We start from the raw sequence: 21,502 nt of genomic DNA, 5'->3' as shown, positions 1-21,502 counted from the left end.
CTAAGACAGCTAGAATTATCTAGAACTGGATCTTTTGCCACCCTCAGCCAGTTTTGAATCCTTGTATAAATCGGTTAGCATAGAGCTCCCAGTCTCAATGGAGGCTTGTTCTCTTTGTATTTAAACCCATAAGGAATTCAGACTGCTCATGTTGGGGTGGAGTGGTATATACCTTAGTGATAAGTGATTACTTAGCATGTATGCTGTCTAGGAGATGGCTTTAGTAACACACACACAGAGTCTCACACACACACACAAACACACACAGAGTCACACACATACACAGAGTCACACACACACACACACACCACAGGACAAAAAAAACCCTCTATAGAAGAACTCAAAAGGAATGCTTTTGAGAATATGTCTGTATCATAAGCGTGACATATGTGGCTAGTTTTAGCTAAGCTTAGATAGGCTTTCTTAATAAGTAGATGAACTGAAATAAAAATTTGCTGTGAGGACATAGCCAGATTTTCTCATTAGTCTTCAAGTCTTTTATATTTATTCTTTACCTTTGTTTTAGTTTTTAATAGATTGTTTTAGAAATTTTACTGGATACAATGTCTAATTTTCTACTGGATTATTTATGGTCCTTCACAAAGTGTGCTTTCCTTGGGCTTCAGTAATATATTGCAGCCATAAATTTTAATTCCACTAATTAGACATAGGTGAATGAATACTTAAACCCTGCTTAGTTGCCTCTAGCATTACTATTTTCAGTGACATGATTTGGCCTCATTTTCTGGTACATTTTCAGGATATTAGTTTTAAGTTAGAAAACAGCTTATCTAATAAAGCTACTTATGTACAAGTAGATTTTTTTTACCTTTCTGGAGAACTGGGCTTGAATAAATGCATACATTTAGGTTTTAGCCTGCAGACCCTTTTCTTTCTGGGACCATGAGTTTCAGGTTGGTTCTGTACCTGGACACAGAGTTCTGTCCAATTCTCCAGACTTCATGAGTCCCTGTGCATATATCTAGATCAGACAGAGCCTAATTTGGCACAGGGCTGGGCCACAATTTATTTAATGCATGTGGTAACTCCAGACAATGGTGACATGTACGTGGAGCTCAGGTTTGAGAAAGATTCTGAGGGCTACACCCAACAGGCAAGAAGCCAGACACGGTTAGTGCCATGTGCCCTGGGCACAGGAGGTAGGCAGTATCATGCGTGCTCCGGCCCTGTCTCTGCCATTCCCATTTTCGTGAAGAACAACATCCTGCTGGTGCCTGATGTAACTCCCTAAAGGTCAGTTAGCACCTTCCAGACTGGGCGGAGCTGCAGAGGAGGAAGTTCTGAGAGTTCTGGTTGTTCGACCTGAGTGAGCAGAAGAGCCCGGAGCCTCATGGCGTAGGAGTCAGTAGATCTGGACTTGGGCCTGATGGTTGCCCTTCTAACTGCTCCCAGGTGATCCTGAGGAGCCAGTCCTGAGGCTCCACTTTTATAATCACTACCTTAGGCTGTGTGGTGCCTGACACTTACATGTTCTTGCAGATTTCTGTCATCTCAATGAAGTCTTTGGATTTCGTTTTTAGGCATGCGTGCCAAACTTCATACTCCACAGCACTCGGTTCACATTGGGTTTGGCATTCCTAGTTTTTTTTTTTTTTCTTAAAGAATTCTTATCTAAAACATACTGCTCACACTTTTAAGTATGTTTTCAAAACACGAGCCATGTCTATTTTATTTAATCTGAATTCAACACCACTTCAGGGCACAAGAGACGAAATCTGTTTGCCAGGCAAGCACTTGGAAATTTAGGGAGAGAGGGAAATGTTCAAGCACTCAGCTTTTGTTGAGTATTTGCCCCCTCCTTAAGGCACTTTTCAATCTCACCTGGCCAAGGGCATGCTCTTGGGCAGGCAGAAACAGATGTGGAGCCTGGGGCCCCAGAGCTTTTCTTTTCTGAAACATTCCTGATGGATGCATTTTCCTCTAGCTATTTTCCCAATGTGTCTGTTAGTGCTGACCCCTGGACAAAGGGGCAGAAAGGCAGGGGCATCTCTTGGATGAAAGTTTGGATACTGATGGTAGTGGGAAAAGGAGACATGAGCAGCTTCCTTCCTCTCTGGGATGGTATCATGTAGGAAACACAGAGTGTTGCCATGCTGAGGGCTGCTGGCCTTATTTTCAATTTTTTTAAAAATGAGTACAATGTAATAATTGTCACCTCATAGCGCAGACGAGGAGAGATTACAAAGGATTTCTGCAGTGCTTTCATGATCCCTCATTTCCAAAGGCTATTAAGTTGAAGGTCAGAGCAATTATGTCACCATTTATTTAATCGAGTGAGTTTATGGAGTCGGCGATGGTGAAGAAAATATGTTCACATAAGGTTTTTGCTTTGTTCATTCCTATCTCTTTCTGCCCCTCTCGGTCTCAGAGTCTCCAATATTCAACAGCAGCTGGCTCAGTTGGCTAACGAGTCATGGCCGGGCATGGCTGAGGCTGACAGGGACCGGCTGCAGCTCATCAAAGAAAAGGAGGCCCTGCTGCAAGAGCTGCAGCTCATTATTCAGCAGCGGAGGTCGGCAGAAGATGTGGCCCGACTGGAAGAAGAAAGGAGGCGCCTGGAGGAGGAGATCCAACGTGCTCGGGCCACGTCTGCACAGGGTGCCACGGAAAGGTATGTGGCTTTCCAGGATTTGGGGGGCAGAGGATAACACTTGTAAAAATGAACCAAGTAGAAACACTGAACGGATGGCTTGTATATGATTTGAGGATGTTCTTTTTTTTATATAATTTTTTATTGAAAAAAAAATTTCCGCCTCCTCCCCGCCTCCCATTTCCCTCCCTGTCTCCCTTTTCCCCCCNCCACTCCTCTCCCCCTCCCTCTCCAGTCTGAGGGGCAGTCAGGGTTCCCTGCCCTGTGGAAAGTCCAAAGTTTGAGGATGTTCTTAATTGATAACAGGTTGAACAGTCCTTGTGTAAAATGCTTGACCCCAGAAATGTTTCCAATTTTGGTATATTTTATTTAATTTAAAAACTTTATTACATTTTTATTTATTTTGTATATGTGTGTATATGAATGAATGTGTGTACCACAGTACCAGTGTAAAGATCCAGGACAACTGGCTGCAGTCGGTTCTTCTGGAATGTGGGTCCTGGGATTGAACCCAGGTCACCAAGTTTGGCAGCAGATACCTTTTTACCTGCTGAACTACCTCACTGGCCCTAGAGGATTTTATTTTTATTTTATTATTTTTGCATGGTAAGCTAACTCTTTAATCATCAAGCTACAGCCGTAGAATCCTTTCTCTCCTCTCTTCATTCTTCTTTCTTTTCTTCTTTTCTCTCTTCATTCATTTCCTCCTTCCTTCCCTTCTTCCTTTGTTTCTTTTTTCTTTCATTGCTTGAGACAAGGTCTTATGTACCCATGTTGGCCTACAACTTGCGGTGTAGATAAGGTTAGCCTTGCATTACTGATCCTTCTGCCTCTACCACCTAGGTCCTGGGATCTTGGGCATATGCCTCCTCTTGGGGCTGGAGGTTTGGTTTTGTTCTTTATATTTAATGTTTCAGTAGTTTTGCAGATGCACTTCTATGAATTTCTAATATGAAAATCTAAAATCCTAAAATCTACATCATACTTAGGTGACAGAATAGCCTGAGATTCTACATTCAGATTTGGTACTCCCAGATAAGAGATGTTCCGTTTATCCTGAGAACAGTGACTCACTGGTATGTTTCCTTAGAGAATATGTGAGAAGTAGAATCATGTGCCTTCTGTGCTATGAGAGGTACCAGATGCTTTCCAAGGTTCCTGGCGCCAACTCAAAACTGGGACATGAAAACCAGGTGTAATGGTTCACACCTGTAATCCCAGCACTTAGAGGTAGGATAATGTCTTTAGTTTGAGACCTGCTTGGGGTACATAGTGAGTTTCAGCGTTTGATAGTACACCACAGAATGACTTCTTTTCTCCAGAAAAAGGGAGACAAATATAAAGAAATAGTGGAGGACAGCAATAGAGAAGGAAGAAGAACAAGCACCATTTATACTGTTCCCCTTCTGGCGCAGGTGCTTGGGGCTTCTGCCTGTGTTTGCAGAGCAATACCTCTACAGGATAGGAGGCAACTGCAGTATATCAAGGGGGCACAGGTGCTGTTCCAGCTCTAGAACAGGGAGGCTCTGTTGCCTGGGGTGGGGGAAAATTGCTCCCTGTAGCATTGTGGGTGTCTCCCTATTGCTTTTATCTCCAACTTTGATTTCTAGCCAGGGAAGCCAGCTCTTTCTTTTGCAGTAGGAAGTCGGCAGCCTTTTGTGAGTCCATTTCTGAATGTGCCCCTCTTCAGTTACTCTTGAGACTCTTTTAAGCACAAGACACATGAAGCTTGTGTCTTTGTATTCTCAGACGCCAAGTTGTTCAGCCTTTCATCATGTGCCACGTCTCCTGGTTTCCATTTGCTGCCTGCGATTGTGGAGTGTGATGAAGGCTGGGTCTGCTTTCCACATTTAACAGCTGTCAGTGGTTTATCTGTGGCTATCTGCCGAGCTTTGGGGACCCCCACCCTTTGTTAATACACTGGCTTGCTCCAATTAAGTATATTGACCTGACCCTAAATTGTATCTTCCAGAGCATTGTCTACATAGTCATAGAGTTTAAGTAATCAGAATTAATTGACCTGTGCAGATACATTTAGTGAGGGTTTCATTGCGGCTTCCTTTTTATTTTATTTTTTGTCTGTTTGTTTTGAGATGGGGTCTCTCTCTCTCATATATATATATATATACATATATATGTATACATATATAGGATATATAGGATACATATATAGGATATATAGGATATCCTATATATAGTATACACATATATCCACACCAGGATGGTCTCAAAATCATAGAGATTCACATATCCACCTGCCTCTGAATGCTGAGTTTAAAGGCATGCGCTGCTATGCCCACATTTACTGTGACTTCTGACTGTTCTTCATATTGCCTAACAATCTTGATATTTGGATGCTCATTGTCAATCTTTAGGTGGCCTAAATGAGTGGTGGTCTGGAGGTACTTGGAGCTCAGAGCTCATGGCAACATTGGAAGGAAGAGGTAGGGTTTGGAGAGTTCAGCTTAGCCTAGTAATGAGTAGAATGAATTTTAATTTGCCTGAGATGACAGCCTACCCTACCATTTTACTCCAAACCTAGAACTGAGTCTGAATCTCAAACTGATTTTATTTTTCTTTTGTACTCTTGGGCTTCTGTGTTTTCTTAGATAAACATTAGCTTCTCTTCAAGCTTGGTATTTTCTTTTATATATTCTGGATAGGAGTGCCTGGAGTTCTTGTTGGTCTCAGTTCAGCAGGGTGGATTTGAACTACTAATAGAGCCTGCCTCCTCAGAACCTCTACCTGCACACCCTTGACTATGACTTTCCTTCCCATGTGAAGTTCAATACTTGCCAGTGCTGTGGGCACAGGGTACACATCTACAGAACTCTCTGGTGACAAAGTTAGCTCCAATGATTGGGACCAAGAGATGAGACAACAAAGCTGGACTAGTTTTCTTCTAGCTTGTGGTCTCCTGTGGGGCCAACTTGGGTAGTCAGTTCTACATCAAGCGCCATCAATATGAGCAGACTATATACAAGTGAATTTCCTAATCTGCTACAAAATGACCTTGGTTAAAGGAGAACATACATGTGTGATAAGTGTCTCTCCCCTTTGCACTTTGTATCAGCTGCTGAGTATGAGATGAGCGCAAATGCCCCAAAGGCTGTTAACAGATTCTGCCAAGTGGATGCTGGACACATTTCTTAGTGTCACTTCCCACCAATTTAAGTGTGAGATCCCATAGTAAGAGCTTTCTCGTAGCACAATCTGTATGTTTAGACCCAAAGCGGAGGCAGAACAAATAGCTTCTTCTGGCCAAGGTGGGGTACCTAAATGACCAGGACCCTATCTTTGCCTGTCTCAACTCCAAGGTCATTCATGAAGAGTTACAGTTAGAAAGTTCAGTGAGGGAAGATATTGAAACTCTCTTTCTTCTACTTTTTCTCTATTTTCTGGAAAAGAAACCACAGATGAAAGTTCGGTGCCTTTTCCCATTGCTACATGTTAGGTAGGAATTTAAGCATGACCCCAAATTTGGAAAATACTTTGTGATGAAAACATGCCTCCTCCCTTTTTTGTCATATATTAACAACTGAATAAGAATACCAGGAAGTAGAAACACTGGAGTCTGGTAAATTGCCCTGCTTTTTGGTTCAGGCTGATGACCAAGCATTGAACTTATATAACCCAGGCAAGTTACTTTCATTCCATGAGTGTTTCCTCATCTGTTAAATGGGATAGACTCAAATGACCGACAGGAAATGAGGTGTGACATAATTCCAAGTCAATTAAAGCATTGTTCTTTTTTATGCACTAATTAAAAACTTCTAAATATCGTGTTAAAATAGTTAACAGAAGAGGGCATTCTGTTGCTAAAGTTTTCTTTGAAAAAATAAGACATTTCCTTAAATTATAGGTAAGTAGAATCTTAAAACTATTACATTAAAAAGAGTATATTGTAGCTCTTCTCAAGTTGTTGGATCCAGACTCTACATCCATTGTTAAAACTACTAAGGACTCCCAAAGAGCTCATACTGGTTTTTTACCTGTCAGTAATTAATGATTTAGAAATTAGTTTGACATTATTATTTGATAAAAAATCCTTATTAGAAATAAAAATTTTATGGCTGATAATGTTTTTGAAGTAAAGACAAGAGACAATAGTACTTTAACATTTTTGTAATAAACTTTTTAAGCATCTGGTTTTCTAGAAGGCAGCTGCTAGAGCATTTGGCCTGTATGTGTGGTGAACACATGAAGATCTTTTATGCTCACAGATATATAGTGAAGAAGGGATATTTTAGGACCTCTGACAGGCTGTCAGGGATTCCCCTAGGATCTATGGACCATGCTTTGAAGTCATTGGATTTAATGTATGTTATTCAGCTTTAAAATGTGTAGTGTAATGAATGACTCCAGTTATGAAAATGTTTGAATTGGTGTAAAATTTTATAGGACATGTTTCACTATAATATCAATGGAACTTTGCATGTTTTTTGCCTAAGGGGACCTAGGATGAAGGAGTTGAATTTGTTGTAAGGAGTCCCATCAAATTAATGCATGCTGTGTACTTGAGCCAAGCTTGTAAAGTCCCATTATTCTGTCTGTTCTTCTAGCCATCTACCCTGTCATCTTTCACTCACCTTAACCACCATTCACACACTCACTCACCTGTCCATCCACCTGCTCTCCCACTTGTCCACTCACCTGTTCACAAGTTCATGTCTTCATCCATCCATAGACTTTCATCCACTTGCTCTAACCATGTATATATCAAGTATCTAAAGTACTTTAGCCCAACGTAGAGTTTTAGGAATGTATTTTTCCAAGTAAGACAAAATGTTTTATTATGTTGTCATTTATACTGTATGCCTTTAGAATTCACTTAATCCTTCCAACCTGAATTATTTATGGGGCATTTATAATTGAATTTCTCCTGCATCTGTTCCTTTCCTTTTTACCTTACTCCTCTCTTTCCCTTTCTCCCTGCTCTCCTTTGCCTCTACCTCCTCTGCATATGGTGATGAGGATGGAATCCAGGTCCATAAGCATGCTGGGAAAATGTATCATTGAACTACTTTCCTATCAGACCACCAAATAACTATTTTTATGTCTATAGGATTCTACTTCAAGAAAAAAGAAATTGTCTGCTTATGCAGCTGGAAGAAGCTACACGTTTAACATCATATCTCCAATCCCAGTTAAAGAGGTAAGCTACTTTTGAAGGGAAATGAATGCCTAATAATATTTTATTATATTATAGAGACATGTATTATATTACAGTGGCATGTGCATGAACTTCATAGTTTCTTTTAGCTTTGCTTTTCTGCTGGTAGTAATTGGAACCTGAAGAGGGATTTAACAGAGTAGAAAATTTAACAGAGTAGTTTTTGTACATAACTTGCTAACATACAACTCAGATAAAATGAGGAGAACCAAATTTGGTTTCAGTATAAGTAAGTCTGACCATAGTATGTTTGCACATGCCTATAATTCTATCATGTGGAAGGCTGAGGCAGGATGATATAGAGTTCAATTATGAATTCAAGTGTATTAAAGGACTGTATAATTTACTTAGCAACTTCAAAAGCATTCATCTATGCATGTTTTTGTTGTGGGGCTTTTTGTAAATGGATGCATAATGGCATCTTCCCTTGTCAAGCCCTTACTGTATTATGAAGCAGCATGTGAAGGACTTTGTATAAATGACATTATCAGTTACTCCTCCAACTCAGGAAGGAGTCTACTATTGTGTATTGAGTTTCATTCAAAAGAGATAAGAAACTCCATTCAGTTTCTCTCAAGCTTAGAACTGCATTCCTGTTGTTCTGTTTTTCCCTGAGGCTACAGCCCAGGTACCATGTGGTGGGTAGTGGAAACAGCATGTGTTTTTCTGAGACCATGGCTCTTTCATTTCAGCCTATCTGCCAGCACCCTGACTGTGTCCTCTGGGAGCAGCCGTGGGTCCCTGGCCTCCAGCAGAGGTTCTCTGGCCTCCAGTCGTGGCTCCCTCAGCTCCATCAGCTTCACGGACATCTACGGCCTCCCGCAGTATGAGAAGGCTGATGCTGAGTGTGGCCAGCTTCTGCGCTTTGATCTGATCCCCTTTGATTCCCTGGGACGTGATGTCCCCTTCACAGACCCACAGAGTCACTTGGGCTTCCACAAGCAGAGGAGGTCCTTGGATACACCGCAGTCTCTGGCCTCACTGTCCTCTCGCTCCTCCTTGTCCTCTCTGTCACCCCCCAGCTCTCCCTTAGATACACCTTTCCTCCCAGCTTCAAGAGACTCCCCTCTGGCACAGATGACTGACAACTTTGAGGTGCCAGGCCTGGGAACACTGGACAGACTGCGGTCACAGGCCTCTACTCTAGGAGATGAAGATTTGCAGGGAACTGCGACACTTCAGCCACATGCAGTCCCTGTGGATGGGGAAGGACCTCAACTTGTGGCTCCCACTAGTGGAAGTAAGTGGTGATGACTTTCGAGTTGCTGGTGAGCTATTATTTTCCTATATTGATAGGGCTAAAAAAGAGCCCAGATCTTCATTAATCGAAAGAATTAATGAAGAATGAATTAATGTCTGTGTCAGGAAAGATTGAGTTTGATGCAGTTGTAGTCAGCTCATTTATGGAATTTACTTAATTGTTGAAAAGTAACTTTAAGATCTACATAGTCTTATTCATAGGCATTCATATTCAAAGACAAATAACCTCAGTGCACTCAGCGGGGCATGTGTTAAGATGGAACTTTCTGTGTATGCTCTCCTCAGACCAGCATGTAAATTTGCATCTGATTGCATTCTAGTAGAAATATCTACTTCTTCTGTCACTTTGACTTTTCTTTTGCCACATGCCCTTGTTTCTAAGTTTATTTCTCTCAAACGTGGAACTAATTCTGATTGTGCCATTTCAGAAGCCACTCCAGTTAGCACCCAATCATTTCTCTGTTGTTCTCCAGATGGAGGACCACCAGACTATATTGTAGGACTCTTTATCTACTCAGTTGTGTTAGTTCAACTCCTTATGGATTCGGCAATGCTGTTTGAGAAACTATTGACAATTGTAACGTAACCCCAAGAACAAGGTTTCCTGTACCTGAGGTTCAGCCCATATAGTCAACTTTCATTTACACAGCAAAAATATTCTAGACATTCAATTTAGGCTAGAAATAGATAATTTAATAGCATGGTGGGTCGTTCTTCCCTGCCCTAAGGGAAATTTGGCAAAGTCTGGGGAAACACTAGTCCTCCCAACTGAGCCGAGGGCTTACTTTTGGTACCTAGTGGATTGAGGCTAGGGAGGTTACTAAACTTCCTATGATACATAGTACAGCCCCTACAACAACAAAAATGATTTAGCCCAAGATGTCAGTAGTGTGGAGGCTGAGAATCCTGAGACATTTTCTATTGGCTGTCTATCCAACATAAATAAGGTCACAAATAAAACTGGAATACAGAAGTAACGTAGTAGAAACAGCTTCAAACAAGCAGTCTGCAGGCCAAGTTTCTGTTCCCTGTCATGTTGACTTCTAGTTCTGTGACCTTCCTTGAATTGTCCCACATTTCTTGCCCTTAAACAAGGTGATCTTTATGGTTTCTTCCATTTGCCACAGTTCTGTTATCTAAGAGATAGATGAACTGTTAGGTTGATAGAAATATCCATTGATCTTTACCTTATATAGCAGTCTGCTAACATTTACGTGTTTATCTGGATATCATTATGTTATGGGTTGCCTCTTGGCCTTTGAGTTCTCTATTATTTTGGTACCTTATCCTACATTTGCAAACATACTTGTATGCTCATTCAGGTAACCTTTATTCCTTTCGTTCTTCTTTACAATAACAGGGTCATCACTCCATACTTATTCCTTTCAACAGAAATGAAATTATGATAGAATTCTACATATGTCTCGATTAAACTCATCTTTCCTCTACTCTTCCCCCCTTCTAAGTTCTCTTTAAAGGCTGAATTTCAAGAATATTTGGTTGTGAAGAAAGTCTGCATGAGGGCTCTCTGGGTCAGGGAAAAGACGGGTTTGGAAGGGGAAGAGTTGAATTAATTCCTGAGCTGAATTAATCTTGATTTTTTTTTTTTTATAGTTTTTTGTTCCAACAATTTAGACTGGGAGGGTTTTGCTTCATCTACATTTAGAGACTGCCACCTGGTGGTAGATTCTTGGATGACACTGTCATTAACTTGTGTCCTTAGGAATTTGAAATAATTGACAGAATCAGTTCCTGGGTCCTGCTAGATGCTCCCAGGATTCAGAGCAGGTAAACTGATGTCAAGCCTCAACACATGGAAACTCCTTGCCTTCCTGTGTGATTTGGCAACTCTGCATTCTAGAGTTGTCATAGCATTCAAGCATGCTTATCAGATTTCCCTCATTCTATCATCTGGTGATGCTTAGGGTAATGCATTTCCCTTCAATTTTCAGCCTCGCTCTGTAAAATCTAAGTTTGGCTTCAGGCAAGTTTTAGTAAGATAAAATTTTACTAAGATAAAAATCTAAATTGCCCAAGCTAGAAGGCAGTGATTTCCCCTTATGCCTTAAGGCAGTCAGATGGGCAGGTGGCACAACAGAAGAGTAGGCTGTAATTTGGAACATTTTTAACATATTTGCTAGTTTGTCTTTCCTGGATTTTTAAAGTTAAATGCATCCTGATTTTGAAATACTTTCCTGTTTTTACCTACTGGATAGAATATGCTAACAATGTCCACAAAATTCTTTTGAGTTTGCTCAGTTTGTTTTATTATTATTTTATTATACATGCCCTGTTTAAAATTATTAGCTGGAATCTTATAGTTTTCACTCTGATTTTTTATCTCTTCTCATGCTGCTCCACAGAAACGTTTACTGTAAGTGGCCTTGGTATTTCTCCATGTCCCTCTTTGTTGCTCAGGCTGCGGGCACAACTTTTGCAGGAACATCATGCAGGATGGCTGGGGGTGGTAGCTTATTGACTGTCATTATCATTATTATTTCACTGTTATTATTCATAATAATCATGTAAGAACTTTTCTAAAAGATTTCAGTATTTATTTTCTACATGTATTTTTTCTCCAGAATTTAATAGCATTCATTATTTTAATGCCAGTGGGCAGCTTTGGCTATGATATGATTTTCAGTTTTTCCCCTTTCTATGAAGCAGTGTTTATTATGTTCCTTGGTGTTAGTGTCTGTCTATTTTTAATGAGGAAAGAGCAGTGTGGTTTTTGTATGTTTGTTTTTGTTTTCAAATGAGTGGGTAGAAGACTTCTTTCTAGTCCCTGTTTCATTGGTGCTGTTTTTTCTGTTTCCCAAGTCTGTCTTGAAATCCTAGAGTTGTGAGTATGTAGTATGGAAGTTGCTGTGTCTTTTTTCACTCAGGGAACCCAGTGAAGTTACTCTCTGTTGCTCTGTGAGTTCAGTGACTTTGAGCATCAAGTCTCCATCCTCTCTGAACGGACTGATATTGTAATGAGGAGAGAACTATTTTGCTTAGTGTTGTACTATGGGGTAGGACTATGAAAGTGAGAGGATTGTTACCTAGTGCTGTTTCTTTGAAGGGATTTCAAGGTGGATGGAGGAAGCATCCCTGGTGGGTGTCAGAGGAGTGAGTGGAAATAGGTATTGGCTTTACTTACAGAGATCTGCTGTGTAGAGTCTCAGATACCAGAGGGTTCCACATGCACACAGGGCTGGGATCATTTCATGGGACTGGAATGAAGACAAAACCAGGACTTCAGAGTTCTGGTTACAATTTTAGAGAGTTTTATGCCTTCAGCTACTTCAAGATAGAGCCTGCTTCTGTCCTTGGCTGATCATAGTAGAAGCAGCTTACTCTCATGGTTGGTATTCCAAACAAATGGAAGGCCAGTTTTTGTTTTCAGTTATCTGTTTAATGTGTTTCGGTTTAGTTGGTGTGCTAATAATTTGGTTAAAAAGAGCTGGGTTGTCCCTGGACTCATTCTTTCCTTCAGTTCAGAGTGTCATTTTCAGTTTATGGAACTTGGTTAGCCAATGAAAAGCAAAGAGACAACTGAGATACCTATATCATTAGCAAGTGGCAGCATAGCAGTGCTTAACTTGGGACATCATATGTATTCTGTATTTTAACTAAGTATGTCCCCTGTAAAATATAGGCTTCTACATATATAACCACATGTAACATAAAAAAGGTTGAGTGTGTTTGTATCGTTCTTTTTTTAAGGGAAACCCACTTAAGTGAAAGAAAATGGTAAAATAGGTAAGAAAATGTCAGTGATTATATTTGGCTCTTAAAAGTAGATATAAAAGATAAAAATCAAATACTCAGGAATCGTAGCATTCTGACTTAGGAAAGCTCTTCCAGAAGCAAGTGTGGCCCAGGGTGGCTCGGGAGGCTGCTACCGTGAGATCAACAGAGATATGTCGGTCCCTGTGCAAGTTACAGGTCTCCAAGACAGTGTTTTCAAAGGATGAATTGGTATCTTTGTTTAGAAAAATCATTGAATTATGTTAGGATATATTTAGATAAGTTTTAAAAGATGATCATAAAAGCAATATCAAATAGGTTTATTTTGTAAAATATGGAGAATACCAAAGAGCATATCGAAGGAAAGTGAAAAATAACAACGCATTGTAACTGGTGTTCTTGTGAGTCTTTGTTCTTTTTAGAAATATTGTTACTTTTTAATTAATCAGAACATAATATATTATATGCCATTATAATATATTTGAACAAAGTGTGTTTTGTGATTCTCTTTCTCCACATCTCCTCCAAACCTCTGCTACCTCTATCCCCTCCTTTTAGCCTTTCCCTCCAAGACTCTTTTAGGGAATTCCCATTTCTGTCACTTTACATCCTATGTGATCATCATTAAAGGGAAAATACAAGATGTAAGAGTCCACATGTATTTCTAGACAGTTAAGAAACTTCTTAAAGAAGATGCCAGTGCCAGCTGTAATGGTATATACTATAATCCCAGCATGCAGGAGAATAAAAAATATCTCAAGTTTAAAAAGCCAGGATTTCATAGTGAGTCTCTGCCTTAAAAAAAAAAGCAGGAAGTCTGTTGCTTTGGGTTTTTTTTTTTTGTTTGAATATTACAATCATGCACAGTGTCTATCTGCATGCACATGCCATGGCTTGTCTCTGGATCACTTACTGACTTTTCAGCACTCTACTGTAGATGTTCTCCTGGCCTCCTATACTGTCTATCACCTCCTGACCCAGGTGTGTCCCTTGTTTGCAGCAGTGACCCTCCGGGAAGATAGTGCCAAGAGGTTGGAGAGGAGAGCACGCCGTGTTTCTGCATGCCTGTCAGATTACTCTCTTGCCAGTGACAGTGGGGTGTTTGAACCTTTAACGAAAAGGTTAGGAGATAACCACCTTGTTTCCTCATCTTTAAGTACACTTGCCAGAGCATTACTGGTATGCACACAAAGGATCTATATGGAACTTTGTTTACAGCTCAGTGTACATGTTTCTGCCTCCTTTAGTCTTTGGGAGGTTGGGGAAATGCCTCTGGACTCTGGTTCTTACTGTGTTGTTCTTGAATGGGTTTTTTCCCTGGTCCTGGCCAGTAAAGCTGAAAAAGACCAAGTATATACATTACATGCAAGGGACCTTCATTCCTAGCAATGAAGTAAGTTCCTCCCTTTCTTCCTCCTTTAGTTCTTTAGCAATAGGGAGCCCCCTATGGTGGAAACAAAACAAAACAAAAATACAAGTACGAAACAAGACACCTGTTATTGCAGGTCATACCTGTAATTTCAGCATTATAGAGGCTGAGATAGGAAAAATTGCCACAATTTTGAGGCAACCTTGGGCTAGTGAGTTCTGGGCCAACCTGGCTCATGATAACTAGACCCTGTCTAAAAACAGAGAGGTAAGCTGGAGAGATGGCTCTGGTTAAGGGCAATTGACACTCTTATGGAGGATCTGAGTTCAGTTCCCAGTACCTACAACCATCTATTATTTCATTTCCAGGGTTCCAATGCCTTCTTCTGGCCTTCATGGCCCCTATATGTCCATAGTGCATATATTTATGCTCAGGAAAATACTTATTACATAAAAATAAAAATAAATAATTCCTTTTCTTAAAGCAAGGGAGAAAGAAAGAAGTTTGTGGGCAGGTACCCGTGAGATAACACATGATGGACCCTGGAGTACCAGCCATGCCCTTTGATCACCTTAATGAGTCACAGTTTGATAAAGCTTTTCTTAGTAAAGGACACCCTGAGCATGAGAGAAAGTATACATATCTATAATGCTCAGTCCTTTTAGAATAAACCTGATGAATTTACCATTATGTTCAGAAATGAAGATTCTGAAGAGACTGCTTTGGGAGACACAAATGGAAACAATGCGCCTCAAATCTATGTGGGATATCTGTGAGTATAGAAGCCAACTTCAAGATGCCCTGTGGTACAGGGCCCACTTTTGCGGTCTTCAGTCAACTTTTAGCCTTAAAGATGCCCTGTAAATGGGGCCCTGCTTCATCGTGGTTCTCATTTCTATGGCCAGGTGAAGGGGGGTGGAGGGACCCCATGACCCAGATGTTGCTTCCCCATTCTTGTTAGGTCAAGTCTTACTTTAGTCTCAGATGAGTTGACTAGGGTAGAATGAAGGAGGGACAGAGAAAAGTGGCTGCATTACTCTTTCATCGCTGATAGTACAACTGAGGACTGTTAACTTAAGACTTAGAAGTCAGAAAGGTGGTATGCTCAAAGTTTCATCAAACTCAAGATCTTGGAGGTATATTTTCCACATTTATGCTAGAAGTTGACAGTGTGTTTCTAGAAGTATAGATATCAGGGTCCTTCCCTTTTCCCCAGAATAGGTAGGTCATCCAGTGGTCTGTAACAATGGCCCTAATTTACAGTTTCAGTAAAAGCAGGTGCCATGATTTTTATGCTGGCAGAGAAGGATGTTCAGGTTTCTGTAGTTTTGGATTGTCCATTCTTGTTATTGTGTTCCAGGTTTTAGTGCTAAAACTGTTGACATTTAGAAGTGGGCCATTCTTTGCTATGGTTCCCCATCTTGTACACTGTAGGGTATTCAATTATGTCCTTGACATCCATCCACTTGACACTCCCTTTGCACTTTTGATAATAATAAATGCTTCAAGATATCACCAATGTCCCTTAGGGATAGGATAGGGTAAAGTGTCTTTCAGTCTGTGGCCACTGTTGCAGTTGAATCACAGGGTCATTTCCTCCATGGGGAATTTGTAGCCCATGAACATGAACTTTATTTTCTAGGCATGACAGTACAAATGAATATCTCCTTGTGCATGTGCTGCAACTGAGGAACCTTGCTGGGCCGGTGATGAAGGAAGACTGCAAAATGTAAGTTCCTGGTATTGGAGAGCTGGAGGCTGTGCATTGCTAGTGATGATGACCTTCCTTCGGCATTCCTCTGCATTGAAATAACTCTTTGCCTATTCTGCTTGGCAGACTGGGGAGAGGAAAGCAGTTTGGGACCATGAATTTCAGTAAAACAGTTGAAAACATCTGTGTAAAGTACAAAGGACTATATATTTATATATGTGCCTAGTTAATTAGTTGAGGCATTTGGAGTGGTCTTGCTGCCACTAGTAATATTGAAGATTACCATATTCTCAAAGGGCAGAGTGGTGAAGGTGCAAACCCATTCTACTCTGTGATCCCATGATTTGTATCAAGAGGCCTGAGACAAGATTTGGGGAACCCTTGGCTAAGGACAGTAACAAGAAATGGGAATTAGGACCATTTGGCAGTCTGCTGGTGACCTTGGTCTCAGTGTAGAATTTCTGGTTCTCTGTGCTCTCTGTCCCTAGGTGGGTACTTGTGGAGGGTCTCACTCAGGTGGGGGCTGCCAATAATGGGCCAATCAAACCTAAGATACTCATCCCCATCCATTCCTTATGAACTAGCATTGTAAACGTGGGGATCCACATTGGGATTCAGTTCACTTGGTGATACACACAGCAGTGGTCACAAATACTTCAGCCCTCTTAACTGTGTGCCAAGTTCCAGGCTGTGGCTAGAAAGCACAGGAAACAGGCTTTATGTCTGTGAATTCTAGAACTGTGAGGAAAGAGCAGAAGAGCTTCTGCTGAAGCCAAGTGTCCAGCAGAACCTCACAGCCCCCAGTCTTATCTTGGCCAGTCAGGCATTTTCCATCTAATCTACAGAGATGTATTAGCTCCATTGGACATGGATGTTGGGAACCACACCACTGTTGTCATACCAACAAGTGTGCATATTAGTCCATGCTGCCTACCAACATGTTTCCTCCCCTCTGTTCCCAGCCACATCCGCGTCTACTTGCCCCCACTCGACTCTGGCACTCCCAACACTTACTGTTCCAAGTCTCTGGAATTCCAAGCTCCACTGGTGTTTAATGAAGTGTTCAGAATCCCTGTGCATTCCAGCATGTTGTCACTGAAATCACTGCAGCTATACGTGTGTTCAGTGAATCCTCAGCTACAGGAAGAATTGCTGGTATGTGTAGCAGCAACGCTTCGCTAGCTTTTCTGGTGCTCCTTCTTCCCCTCTTTTCCTTTCCCTTTTCCTCTTCGTCTTTTCTTTCTCCCTCCATTGCTTCTTTGTTCCTAATTTCATCTGTCATTTCTTTTTATTCTTCCTCACTTATGTTTTGTATGTACATTGTATGGGGGTGAGACGAGTAGGAGTGAGGACGTGCGTGGTACAGTGCATATGTGGGGGTCAGAGGGACATTTTCATTCTCCTCTTACTGTGTGGGTTCTGGCAGTCAAATTTTCTATATTAAGGGACCACAGTTATGAAATGACATCATAAAAGACTGGATCTGAATTTTATTTTTAACACCCATGCAGGGCATTGCTCAGATAAACTTGGCCGACTGTGACAATTCAAGCGACATGCAGCTGCGCTGGTATCCTGTACAGGTCTTTGCCAGCCCTGAGCCTCCTAGGCCAAAAGAACCTGTGCGAGTTCTGGAGAGTACCACACAGGACACCACGCAGGCAAGCTCCGGAAAGACGGTACATGGCCCTGGCTCAAGGAGCCAATTATGACTGTTTTTCTTGACTTTAAGACTGGCTTTGCTCCAGGTATTCATTTCTAAGAAGTTTCCTTATAGACTAAAAGTCAGCATGTGTTATCATTGAAGGAATTTCAAGGGAAGGAATCAGATGAGAACATGGTCATACACAAATTTTAATGCAAACATGTTTATGATTTGTACTAATTTGTGGACATGGAGCTGTAGGCACGGGGCGAACACTGTGTTGCTATGAATGCTAGGGTTTGTTCTCCTGTGTGGCCAAGAGGTTATCTGGTTCTCTGAAGCATCCTTTCCTTCTTCAGGATGCAGTGACAGTGCTGCTGGCCAGAACCACAGCACAACTACGAGCTGTGGAGAAAGAGCTTGCAGAGGAGCGTGTAAAGCTAGAATATACTGAGGAGGAGATTCTGGAGATGGAGCGCAAGGAAGAGCAGGGAGAGGCTGTATCTGAGAGGTGAGTGAATAGTCCCCTGCCCTTCTAAGGCCACAGTAAGAGGCAGAACTCTCTGTGCAGTACCTTAGGGAGGTGAAATGAAGTTCTTGCAGACAGGTTAGTCTTCCCAGTGCTAGTCAACATGGCTCTCAGGGGAGTGTTTATAGATGCAAGTTGTGTTTCTCCTCTTTGCCTCTCTAGAATGTTCTGGGTGATGCTACCATACCATTGCTCAGGAGCCAGATTCTGGTGGGTAATTTCCTGGTGATCTGAATTGGAGAAATACCCAGAGCTCTGTGCCCAGTCCTCTTCCTTTAATTCCAGGATTTCTTTTCAGGACTCCCTTCTGCTGAGACTAATGATAACAAAGTTCCTCCCCATTTTGGTTTTTGGAAATGGGTTTTTAGTATTTAGCCCAAGGTGGCTTTGGAGTTCTCTTGCCAAAGCCTTCTGAGTGCTAGGCTTATAGGCATATGCCACTATCCCTGACTCAAAGTTCTTTAAGCTTTTTGTTCTATGTTTCATTTCTTTTACGATACTGAGAATTAAACCTAAGGCTTTGTACATTCTGGGCAGGTATTATACCACTGAGCTACACTTCCATTGTTGTTATAACCCACCTTATAGAGATTTCATTTATCTGCAATTTGCAGTGTGCAATTCACTAATTTGATGTATAACTTCAGTATGCCATGTTTTTAATTAATTATTTAATTTTTTAATTAATTAATTTATTTATTAAAGATTTCTGTCTCTTCCCCACCGCCACCTCCCATTTCCTTCCCCCTCCCTCAATCAAGTCCCCCTCCCTTGTCAGCCCAAACAGCAATCAGGGTTCTCTGCCCTGTGGGAAGTCCAAGGACCACCCACCTCCATCCAGGTCTAGTAAGGTGAGCATCCAAACTGCCTAGGCTCCCACAAAGCCAATATTTGCAGTAGGATCAAAAACCCATTGCCATTGTTCTTGAGTTCTCAGTAGTCCTCATTGTCCGCTATGTTCAGTGAGACCGGTTTTATCCCAGGCTTTTTCAGACCCAGGCCAGTTGGCCTTGGTGAGTTCCCGATAGAACATCCCCATTGTTTTAACCAAACTCAGCTATGAAGAAAAATGTCATAAAATGAAAATACCATCCACCACCTCCATTATCAGTCATCTCCATTCCTCCTTCCCTCTGACCCTGTTCTAACACAAATTCATTTTGCCTCTGTGAACTTTCCTCTTCTGGACACACTCCTCGTGGAAGCATATTATTACATAAGCAGGCAGCTTCTCTTTCTGTTACTGCTTGAAGTGACCTGTTAGTGACTCCTTGACTGTAAAGGCCTGTGAGAAATGGATGAATAGCTCAGGTGAATGAGCACCTCTGGTGAAGTGGTTTGACTGATCCTCTATGGAGCCGAAGAATATTGTCTTTGTGAAGTTAAGTTTCTTCACCTGACTTTTCCTGAATTTAGTTTAGACAGAAATGTGCTTTTGGAGCATCTGGCAAAAGAATAGTGTATTCTGTTAATGGCTAGACAGCACATTTGAGGGCATTTTCTGCTAGAGATTTTGGTACCTTAAGTGACTCCAGTTGGGTGATAGAGAAATATAAGTACTGTCTTCCTTAGAAACCAGAAATAGTCCTACTTTATGAGAACAGCAGTGGTCTTTAGTCACTGAACAGAAACAGGTTTTCTTTGCTCTTTCTGCTGCTCTGCTCTTCAGACATCTATGAAAGGAATCAGCTCTAATGAACTTTTCATGGGCTATTGCAATGTTTACCTTTAGGAGTTGGCAGGCTGACTCAGTTGATAGTGGCTGTAGCAACTGCACCCAGACCAGCCCCAACTACCCAGACTCCTGTTACACTGGTATGGACTCCATCCATGGGCATGTGTTTACTGGCCAGGTAGATTCTTACAACCCTGAGAAACTCCAACTCCTGCCTCTAAAGGTAAGTAGAAAGTGTCAAAAGGACCTTTGAATGTATGTACAGTACCTGGCCAGTCCTAGAAGGAGAGGGGAGGTATGTCCCAATACTTATTATGGAAAGTGTGAGGGACAGAGTAGAAGAGAGGCGAGTGCAGTGTAGGAAGCTAGATTGGCATACTTACATGTAGGAGTAGAACATGTGCTCACCAATAGCAATGGAAATGTGTGGCATTGGAAGGTAATAGCTAAGCAAGGGCTCTGTGTTACTAAATGCTGAACAATAGCATTGCCTAAGATCTGAAAGTACTTAACGTGGGCACAGCAGGTCTTACATAAATGTTCATCACCCATATATTACAAGGAAAAGAGAGCTGTAACATAAAAGGGGAGCTCTTTACACCATTCTGTGGTGGTCCCTTCTCATCTTCAGGGACAAATATGTTTTGAGCAATTGACATTGTATCTATACCTCATTTAAATGCTATTATCCTAACTATGCAGATAAATATTCTGAACATGCTACCACCAAGGTGCCTGAAACAGCAGTATGAACCCTCCCCTTGGGTGAAGCAGATTAGAACAGGTGTTTTAGACCAGGCTTCCGGGAATTTCTGCTCTTCTACTGCGTACAACCTGGAGAAGTAGCCACCAAATGAGTGGCTGTAGAGGCGTGTTGATGTTTTCCCCTTTCTTTATTTACATTTATGTTTGGGAAAGGATTAGGTTGTGAGATGGGGTGATTTCTATGGAAAATAGCCTGGCATTTCTCCAGTGCATTCTGGTGGTTCGTTTTCTCATGCCACCGCTTGCAGGATAAGGCAGCAAGATTGCCATGTGTTCAAGGTCAACATGTAGTATGCAGTGAGTTTCATACCAGTCTTGGCTACGTAGATTCTGTCTCCAAAAATAGAAAAACAGAGTTGAATAGGTGTAAGGAGTGAGAAACCGAACTGCTACACCTTCTTACAATGCTCTTCTGCATGGTAGTTTTAAAAAGGCAGGTAGACTAGCAAGAGGAAACTTTGGAGAGGAGGTTGTTCACACTAAATGTATCATTTGTACTATGGGAGTAACAAAAAGGCTACTACCTAGGTTGACAAAGAGACCACCACAGAAGACCTTTTGCTAGAGGAACCAGTGAGTGTTCACAAGGAAAGGCTTAGCCACCGTGCCCGAGGATCTCCCTTCGTCCGCAGCAGCACCATTGTGCGCTCACAGACCTTCTCACCAGGAGCAAGAAGCCAGTATGTTTGCAGGGTGAGTTGAAATTCATCTACCCTGTCTGCAATATTTTCTTCTTCATTCTCTTTGTCAAGTTCTCATTTTTACTATCTCTGCTAAAAGACATGCCTATTCTCACAAGACATACCAATGAATGAATGAACACCATATATGATTGGAGATATGAGTGCTAGGAACTCAGCTTGCCACCTGGCCCTGAGCCTGTTGATTTCTGGGTTTCCTCTGAATTCTACCTCCCACAGATTTTCACTATTCTATGTGTTCCATCTCACGGAGGCAAGGTAAATGTTGTGACATCAGCCTCAAAAACAGCAAGTCAGAATGGGGACAGTCTTGAGTTGGATAGAGATCTGT

General features: G+C 41.5%; 1 protein-coding gene across 4 annotated transcripts in view; it reads left to right on the top strand.

Moving 5' to 3' along the window:
• Positions 1–21,502, top strand: part of Wwc3 (WWC family member 3) — a 108,370-nt gene that overhangs the window by 78,957 nt on the left and 7,911 nt on the right. For 2 of the 4 annotated variants that reach the window (XM_050121010.1, XM_050121014.1), the window contains 11 exons: positions 2,390–2,632; positions 7,677–7,766; positions 8,477–9,024; positions 13,777–13,897; positions 14,843–14,917; positions 15,788–15,874; positions 16,819–17,011; positions 17,368–17,535; positions 17,861–18,012; positions 19,763–19,928; positions 20,999–21,163. In XM_050121010.1, coding sequence (XP_049976967.1) covers positions 2,390–2,632; positions 7,677–7,766; positions 8,477–9,024; positions 13,777–13,897; positions 14,843–14,917; positions 15,788–15,874; positions 16,819–17,011; positions 17,368–17,535; positions 17,861–18,012; positions 19,763–19,928; positions 20,999–21,163 — 2,008 coding nt within the window. The remainder of the gene's footprint in view (positions 1–2,389; positions 2,633–7,676; positions 7,767–8,476; positions 9,025–13,776; positions 13,898–14,842; positions 14,918–15,787; positions 15,875–16,818; positions 17,012–17,367; positions 17,536–17,860; positions 18,013–19,762; positions 19,929–20,998; positions 21,164–21,502) is intronic. The other 2 variants (XM_050121011.1, XM_050121012.1) reach the window with 2 other exon arrangements.

This window comes from Alexandromys fortis, unplaced genomic scaffold (genome assembly GCF_014885135.2).
Source record: "Alexandromys fortis isolate MF-2015 unplaced genomic scaffold, M_Fortis_MF-2015_v1.1 scaffold_192, whole genome shotgun sequence".
NCBI classification, from domain to species: Eukaryota; Metazoa; Chordata; class Mammalia; order Rodentia; family Cricetidae; genus Alexandromys; species Alexandromys fortis.
The sequence above is the reverse complement of the archived record's forward strand: the minus strand, read 5'-3'. Positions and strand labels throughout refer to the sequence as shown.